This window comes from Rhamphochromis longiceps, linkage group LG20 (genome assembly GCF_057381845.1).
Source record: "Rhamphochromis longiceps isolate RC_006_pf linkage group LG20, R_longiceps_female_GT1.1, whole genome shotgun sequence".
NCBI lineage: Eukaryota > Metazoa > Chordata > Actinopteri > Cichliformes > Cichlidae > Rhamphochromis > Rhamphochromis longiceps.
In genome coordinates, this window is record NC_140576.1 from 12459400 (window position 1) to 12468376 (window position 8977).

Below are 8977 nucleotides of genomic sequence, written 5' to 3' on the forward strand. Positions count from 1 at the left end.
AATAATAATAATAACAACAACAATAATAATAACATTAATAATAATAAAACATGTCTGGGTGAAAGCGATTTTCCTTAGTTAAGCAGTTACCTCAAGAGGCAGCCATAAGTAATCGAGCGCCTACCACCCAGTAGGAGTGCTACAAGATGGCGCAGGCAATATTTGAGGTGCTGGAAGGTATGAGTATTTATTTATTTGCAGCGTAATTACAGTTACCCAAAACGTTTGCTCCTACTTTAGATATTTCACTGATGTAGGCCCATTCGGAAACGCAGAAAAATAACGTAAATCCACGTACAAGCCTCTGGTTTTGTTTCAATCAGGAAAACAGCACATAGGAAGGACTCTGTATGAATGTAAACAAACAAAGTGATTAAACACTTTTTCGACCTAACGGACAGCTTATTATTAATCGTAGTCATCGTATTGCAGTCAGATGGTAAATGTATTTACATTTCAGGGTGATTTTCTTTCCTTCAGGCCCTCTTAATGACAAGACTTTGTAATATTACTGGACTAACAGCCTGTTTGTTGTAAATGGATTATTACTGTTTTTGTTATTGTAAGTGAGTACAGTATCAGGAGATTACTGTACGCAGATTTGAAGTGGATGTAGAGATATCCTTATCGAAAGCTGTTAGTCTTCCACACTAATATTGCTTCTGATCACAGTTGATTAGATAAAACTACTAATTCATGTTTAGACATTTCAGTAAGTCATGCATCAGACTAAAATGGATCTTTGCAGCAGGTGAATTCTTCTTCTTCTTACTCTTCAGGCATGGACAATCAGACAGTGCTGGCAGTCCAGTCACTGCTAGACAGCCAAGGAGGTGTTCCTGACCCAAACAACCAAAACGTCTCTGGGACGCCAACAATCCAGTCTATGGGTATGTAATAGCATGCACAGCTGTGGGACAGGCTGTGTCATTGTCCTGTTATTCTTTTATGTCAAGAGACATGTCATCCATCCATCCATTTTCTGACGCCTATCTGGGTCTGGGTTTTTGGGCAGAAGGAGAGATGCCCGCCCATCTCTTCTAGCTAATCCAGGAGGACACCAAGACATTCCTAAGCCAGCTGAGATATTTCTCTTCATTCTGTCCTGGATTTTGCCCAGTGCATTCTAAAGGGAGGATGTGTCGGAAAAATCCCTCAGGTAGCAGGTATTTTTGCCAGAATCACCTCAACTGGCTCCTTTCAGTGTGGAAGAGGATCAGACAAAGGGCAATTCAGAAAACCCCAATACCAAGAACTAAAAGTAGAGAACAGTTTACCCTGCCTAGGAGAGGGTTACCAAGGCCCAACCATGGAGTCAGACATGTGGCTTGAGGCAGAGCGCCTGGTCGTCAGGCCTTATCCACGGGGCCTGTCCAGGCATAGCCAGAATGAGCAACAATGAGCCCACCACAAACAAAAGGTACCACAGGGGTTCGGTGCCTTGTGGATTGGGTGGCGGTCAGTGACCCTGGTGGTTGGATTCAGTTTAATTTGATTAATCATCGCAGAGACCAAGGTTCTTGAAAAGTCTTGTCGTCAGATCAGCTTATTAAGTAAATGTCAGTTAAAACAATGTAAGTAGTTTATAAGCACATGTTTTTCATCCTGATGTTATTGCAGCTCATATTTGTGTCACATAACAAAAACCTTACACAAAAAGAAGAATCTAGAGGCAAGAATTTGACACGTTATTACGGTTGTGTTATTAGTTAGTTAGCTATTAGCTGGTTCATCAAACCAAAATGAGGTCCTCGTGACAGACTCGACTGCTAGTTTAATTTATCTGGTGGTGCACACTTTTTGCTGTGAAATGATGTCATCGTGTGCAGTCTTTGAAAAATACTTTTCCGCTAAAATAGCTATTAAAGCCAAGTGCATCACTGCAAAAACATTAAAGGATGAATATCACCACCCATTAAATGTCCAAAAGTGCATTAAGATCCTCAAAATTGACTCATGTGTGTCTTTTTTTTCCCCCGTCTGCTGTTTCTTGCTGCCTAAAACCTTTATACAGACGACGAAGACGTGTTCCTGTGTGGGAAGTGTAAAAAACAGTTCAACTCTTTGCCTGCTTTCATGACGCACAAGAGGGAGCAGTGCCAGTCTAGCACCCCTTCTCTGTCCACAGTGTCCTTGGCCTCCACCAATGCTTACACGCCTGTCCCGTCTATTAGTTCGGTACCGCAGACTCCTGCCAACAGACAGGTGAGGAAAGCAAAAGGGCAATTTATCTGTGGGGGTGATAAATAACTTGCTCGGTTTAATAAGTTAGTTGTGCAGAGTGCAGAGCTTAAAGCAGTAATAAAACTGATAAGAAATGTAAGGAGAAGTGGGAAAGAGGTAATGGTCTGAGGTAAAGCTGACCTGATGGTAAAAGTATTTTATAAATACGTTATATAAGAGGCCAGGACTGTAAAGGAAAAAAGATTTTGTTATAATGATTCAAAAAGCAGCTGATGTGACTGTTTAACTTGGCACTCACACAGGTGTCCACCTACATCACAGTCCCTCCCTCCCCTTTGACGCACACTCTGGTCCAAGGCAACGTGCTCGTCAGCGATGACATCCTCATGTCTGCCATCTCAGCCTTCACCTCCATCGACCAGCCCATGGCCCCCATGCAGACTCCCATACAGGTACTGTTTGCTTCCTTCTCTCTTTCACGCCCAGCATTTGAATTTATTACATCCTGTCACCAAATCTGTGCGCTTCCTTTATGACAGAGTAACCTGAGCATGCACACAGCCGGTGTGTCCTACTTACAGCACCATCACCACCACCTCCATCACCTTCATCAACCGCAGCAGCAGCCCCCGCAGCAGCAGCAGCAACAACAACAACAACAGCAGCAGCAGCAGCCGCCCTCCCATCCCCTGCCACCTGCACAGCCCACCCAGCAGACACTCACTTCCCAGGTCCCGGCGAGCCACAGCAACTCAGTGGTGCAGGTGTACAGCACTCTGCCCCACATGGTCGGAGGTGGAGGGGGTGGCGGGGGTGGAGCTGAGATCCACACACTGGGTTTGCAGCCTTTCCATCCTGTGCAAGTGAGTGAGGCTTGCTGTTTGGTTGCCGTCGCAGTGGTTAAAATGATACGTTTCCAGTTTCTGTGACCATGCGTGTCTTCCTCAGGTGCCCAGTCAGGGTGTGGAGAGTCATTCGTTCACAACCCCTCCCGTGTACAGCCCCGGGAAGCAGGGCACCAAAACCAAGACCTGCAGCATCACTGCCAGCATGGCGGAGCTGGGTGACTTTGAAAAGGTTATCGTTCCCAAGCGACCGAGGAACTGTAAAAAAAGCTCAGATGGAGTCGCAGGTATGTGTGGAAAAAGATTACATTTGTAGGCTACAGTTTTTATCTAATGGAACTGTAGAAGACAACATGATGGATGTTTATATAAACTGTATTAATTGTCTGAATTGGACTCCTCAGCAGAGCAGCTCAAGGGAAAAGGTCCGAAGCTCAAATGTAACTTCTGTGACAAAGTCTTCTCGAAAAACTTTGATCTCCAGCAGCACATTAGGAGGTGAGTTGCTTTCCAGGATGTAGAATCGACCAACTTTAAAGCTGAAATAAAGGATTCATTAAAACAATTTCCCTCTTGCAGCCACACGGGAGAGAAACCGTTTCAGTGCATCGTCTGTGGCCGAGCCTTCGCGCAGAAGTCCAATGTGAAGAAACACATGCAGACACACAAGGTGCTGTGATATAGAGGTATCTGCATGATGTATTTAAATTTTAATCAACACACTAACAACAGCTGTCTTTATCTTACAGGTGTGGCCTATGAGCGTGGCCAGCACTGTGTCTAGACTACCAATCACAGTAAAGGTGGTACCAGTGCCCCCCAGTGAGGAAGAAGAAGGCGGGGAACAGCAGCAGGAAAGTGAGCGGGATGAGGACGGGATGCAGGAAACACAAACAGAGGAGCCAACGCAAGCAGGTACCGTCTGTTAAATAGCACACTGTGAAAAACACACTGCAAGCAGAGCCCGGTGTAGATCCAGAACCCACTGAAGAGACTAAGGCCCAGTTTACTTACACATTGTCAGTACAAAACTGGGCTTGTTTTACTCTCCCTTTATGTATTTTTGGGAGTTTACTAACATTTGCTAACTGTGCTTATATCTGACGCAGAACAAAAGCATGTTTTTGCATTTGATATTAAATGAACTGACTGCACCTGTGTTTAGAAAGCAGCACAGCTTTTGTAAATCATCTGTAAAACTAACCACACATATGAGCGCTTTTTGGAGATTGTACTTGCATGGTATTTTGTCACGTTTAGTTAATCTTGCCGTATATGCCCTGTCTGACCTGGGAATACTTCAGGATCTCCCAAGAGGAACTAGAAAATGTTGCTGACGACAAAGACATCTGGGACACTTTGCCACTGCGACCTGATTTCCAGATAAGCACGAGTTAATCAATGGATTTCAAAAAATTTGCTTAAAATGTTATTCAGAACATCAACAATTGAAACTCAGGAGAAAAGGGCTATGTAAAGTTAGAAGTAACGATCAGCTACAACACGAGACAATTTTAAAAGTAAAGTAAAAAATGTACCTGATTTAAATTTGGTCAAACTTCTCTTCGAGATTGCATCCTCGCACACTTCTGGACTGTTTCCAGTCTCACAGGAAGTCCTGTTCTGACCCTTTGTACCACTGACTTCCTGTGTCGAACCAACCTGACTGTCATGTTGAGACCAAACTGCAGTTTTTCACAGGGTCCAAGCCCAGATGTGGTGCTCCAGGTCAGGACCATGACCAGGCACAGACACTTTACCACCTCAGGTCCTGTGATAAAGTTCTACTGTTTAATATTGTGACATCTAAGTAGGAGCTTTCTAGGCAAACGCTCTGAACTCCTGGAGCAAAGCAGTCAGCTCAGTACTACTCAGCACATTTGCCTCCTTTGTAGTCCTCGCCAAAATGACAGCTGATAGGTCTGACGCTGACACTGCCTGACACCAAGTCAGAGTGAATGAGCGAGCCAGAAATAGCAGCATCAGTGAAATCATTCCAGTGATTCTAAGGAGATAACGTTGAATGTGACAGCAGCCAGATTTAAATCAGGCGGGCAGATTGCTGCTGTGTCCCTCAGCTGTAGAGGTGTGGCGGTGTTCCTCAAGAAGTCTGTTTTTGTCAGTAACAGTGACTGTCACTGATAAATCAGCCTCTACTGTCTTTTCATTGTTATGGTTTCTTGACACATGTGGACACTCACAGCCCTCACTGTTAACTCACTGCTTGACTGCAGAAGCACCTGGGGAGCTGGAGGAGAGAGTGGCCGAGGTTCGGGCTGATCCAGAGGGCAGCCAAGTGGAGGATGTGCAGAGCAGGCAGAACCAGCAGTGCCCGGCTCAGACCAAACAGATCGTGGTGATAGACAGCTCCTACCAGTGCCAGTTCTGCGCCAGCAGGTTTAAGACCTACTTCCAGCTCAAGTCCCACCTGACCCAACACAAGGGGGAGCAGGTGAGTCATAAAGACATGATGGGTACACATTAGAAAACTGTGCTGATGAGTTGGATTGACTGAAAACGTCCAGACACACACGGGGTTAGTCACTCGGACTTTGTGACTGTTTTCCTGCAGGTTTATAAGTGTGTGTTAAAATCATGCTCCCAGACCTTCCAGATTCTGGATCAGTTTTTGGAACACATCCGGACGCACCAGGAGCAACTGACCTACCGCTGCCACCTGTGCAGCAAGGTGTTCCCCTCGCTCTTTGAGCTGGGACTCCACCAGTACTCCCATTCCCTCTGCCCGCAGCAAAATACACGCAAGGAGGCCACCGTGTACAGGTCAGCTCAAGCACTTATCCTCGAGTGGAAGAAGGAGTAGAGAGAAGAAGTTTGGAGAGGTGGAGAGAGCCTGCTTGCATAAATCCCATAACACATATGTCATATTCCTTTGTTGCATAGTTTGTCTTGAGCAGGTCTCACGTTCACTGTTCTGCTGCTGTAAATAATCACTTGTACTTTTGCCTGTAGCAAAAATTATATATCACGTCTTACTCTGAACTGCATGTCTACTAGTCATTTCTACAGTTGTCAGACTGAATGCGCTTCTTCATAGGATTTGTTAACAGTGACAGTTTACGTTTTTCCTTCAGATGTGTGAAATGCCAAAGCCGATATTCTACGCAAGAAGCGTTAGAGCAACACCTGCTAACTGCATCGCACAGCTTTCCCTGCCCACACTGTCAAAAGGTACACTATGACACACCCGACGTTTCACCTTTTATTCACTGTGTATGCACATGTTAAAGTAGGCTTCAGATTCCCTGTGCCTAATGCAACTTGGCTTGAATGGTTTAGTTCATGAACATAGGTTTGAGCTGTTTGAGGCGTTTTGTTTCCCGTGTCAGTTCAGTCTCTGACTCACGCCCTTTGCGACCATCAGGTCTTCCCATGTGAAAGATACTTCAGACGCCACCTCCCCACTCACGGCGTTGGCGGCAGGTTCAAGTGTCAGATCTGCAAGAAGGCCTTTAAGACGGAGCACTACCTCAAACTGCACACACGGATTCACTCAGGTTATCTTTTCATCTGTTTGGCTATGTTGTATGACCTCATGCACCGCAGACTATATGCAAAACATGCACAGTTTCCCTTCTGTTCAGTTATTATGAAGGAGGTATTTATTAATGTCAGAGGAAATTAGGTGGTCACAGTTGCTCCAAGTGACTAAGAACAGCAACTATTAATACAATGTATTACAATGTTACAAAATAGCTCTAATATATACAGATACATACAATGGAAGACTATGGGACTGGAATAACAGGACAGACTAGAGCAGACAACAGACAGGTAACGATTAAGTCAAGGCTGCATGACAAGAAGGTGCTGAGAGGGGTGGGTTGTAAGGTGGTCTGCAGATGTGCAGTGACTCTAGACTGGTTTTAGCATCTCATGAGATGTGAACACCCGATTTTGTTCGCTGTGCATACAGCTTAGGCGTAAGTTTAATGCTGATTCCATTTTCTAGGTGAAAAGCCATATAAATGTTCCCTCTGTGAGGCGACGTTCAACAGGAAAGACAAAGTGAAGCGACACATGCTCATTCATGAACCCTTTAAGAAATACAAGTGTCCTTTCAGGTGAGACCTTTAAGTGGGAAAGCCCTGTTCTCTTCTGTTTGTTTTTCCTTTTCTAAAAGTTATTCACTCTTGTTTTTCTCATTTTCATCAGGACACATGTCGGTTGCACCAAAGAATTCAACAGACCAGACAAACTCAAGGCCCACATCCTGTCACACTCTGGTGAGTGGATAACACCAAGAATATTTTTGAGGAAAAAGATGAAGAAGCACTGTTAGGGATCTTCTGTATTCCAGATACAGTATGTATATGCGAATATTTTAATGCATCATCACATGAACTTTTTTCCAGGTATCAAGCCCTACAAGTGTCTGTTCTGTCAGAAGGCGTTCAGCCGCAGGGCTCACATGCTCGAGCATCAGCAGTCCCACACTGATAACTACCGCTTCCGTTGCTCCACCTGCAACAAGGGCTTCACCAGGCAGAGCTATTACAGAGATCACAAATGTCCTGCCGCAGGAAATGAGCTGGAAGCAGAAATGGGGACGGGAGAAATGGAGGGAGACGAGGTAGAGGAGGCTGAGGAGAAGGACGGAGAGGATGAGCAGAGAAGAAACGGGTTTACGAGAAAAGCAAAAAGGACGGAGACAGGGGGAGATGATGGAGCGGTGGGCAATGGCATAAATGGCATCCGGCAGCAAGTGGAAACACATGGGGAGGCGGGAGAGGAGAGAAGGAATGATGAGGGCTGTCAGGCTGTGCTGTCCATCAGCACCATCGAAAGGCAGACAAAGGGAGAAGAGGAGGAGGATGACGGGGTGAATCATGGTGGAGGAGGACTGGAGCAGATTTCAAGCGATGACCAAAACTGTTTGCAGCAGCCATGTTTGTAGTCCTAATGCCAAGTCCGAATGTTTCCAGGACCAGTCGACAAGCTTTGTTATCCTTTTTTTTATTATTTAAACCACACATTTACATAACATTATTTGTTTTAAATTAAAACGTCATTTAAATTATTACACTGGATTAACAGGAACTGGAAGATTTGAAGGATCTGTTGGATCTATGATGCCCAGTGGAAAGTTTCTAAATTCTTGTATTATGTGCAAGTTCAAACCACGCCGGCTCCGTCACAACATAATCTCAAGCCTTTGCCAAAATGTTCTGTTTTCATGTCATTTCATGTAACGACAAATAAAATTACTTTAAGGTTTGTACGTGACTCAAAGTGTAATTGTGTCTATTTAAATGCATGTTAGTGCATGTTTTAGTGCAGGTGCCACCAAAGCTGCTGACGTTATAATGGTTTCAGTTTTGGCTTTGGTTGGGTCACTCAGCGAGTCTGAGAAGCATTTCAAAGCAGCTCTGGGGGAAAGGGGAACTTCTGGGGAACTCCTCATCAATGCACTCAAGAGTATTTTGGTAGGCTGGCCACTGCTGGGATGGGTCACCACACTTCCAGGTTTTCTGTTTGGGTAATGGGTCTTATCGTGGCTCACTAGAGTCCCAAAGCCTTAGAAATGCCTTTCTTTTACCTGCTTCACTTACCTCTTGGTCTAGATCATAGGTGTCAAACTCTGGCCCGCGGGCCAATTTTGGCCCGCAGCCTAATTACATTTGGCCCGCGAAGCCATACCAAATTATTATTAGAGCTGGCCTACTGGTATTATACAGCTAATATATATATTGTTTAGTATTAAGCTTTGCTTGTTCCATATTCAGTTTTTCAGCAAAACTTGTTTGAGTCCATAAGAAGAGATTCATTCTTAAATCTGGAGGAAGATTTTTTTCCAATAAATATTAATGTTAGCCCGCGACCTTGTTCCAGTTTTGAACTTTGGCCCACTGTGAATTTGAGTTTGACACCCCTGGTCTAGATAATGAAATTTATTTCAAACTTCTGATAAAAAAATGGGGTTAATTACA

At 44.6% G+C, this 8977-nt stretch overlaps 1 protein-coding gene across 5 annotated transcripts; it reads left to right on the forward strand.

The window, feature by feature from the left end:
- The first annotated feature begins 106 nt into the window (after positions 1 to 106).
- Positions 107 to 8266, forward strand: znf341 (zinc finger protein 341). 5 transcript variants are annotated; one of them, XM_085393125.1, is made up of 16 exons: positions 107 to 177; positions 780 to 890; positions 2015 to 2205; positions 2487 to 2636; positions 2724 to 3047; positions 3133 to 3316; positions 3434 to 3527; positions 3609 to 3699; positions 3779 to 3944; positions 5264 to 5481; positions 5602 to 5810; positions 6122 to 6218; positions 6412 to 6544; positions 7000 to 7111; positions 7203 to 7273; positions 7403 to 8266. In XM_085393125.1, exons 1-16 carry the CDS (start codon positions 147 to 149, stop codon positions 7942 to 7944), a joined length of 2724 nt encoding a protein of 907 aa, XP_085249251.1. In that variant the 5' UTR covers positions 107 to 146; the 3' UTR covers positions 7945 to 8266. The 5 variants fall into 5 exon arrangements, with proteins under 5 accessions (XP_085249251.1, XP_085249253.1, XP_085249252.1 ...); XM_085393127.1 differs by having other exon boundaries at positions 5635 to 5810; XM_085393126.1 differs by having other exon boundaries at positions 3437 to 3527.
- Positions 8267 to 8977: the final 711 nt, after the last annotated feature.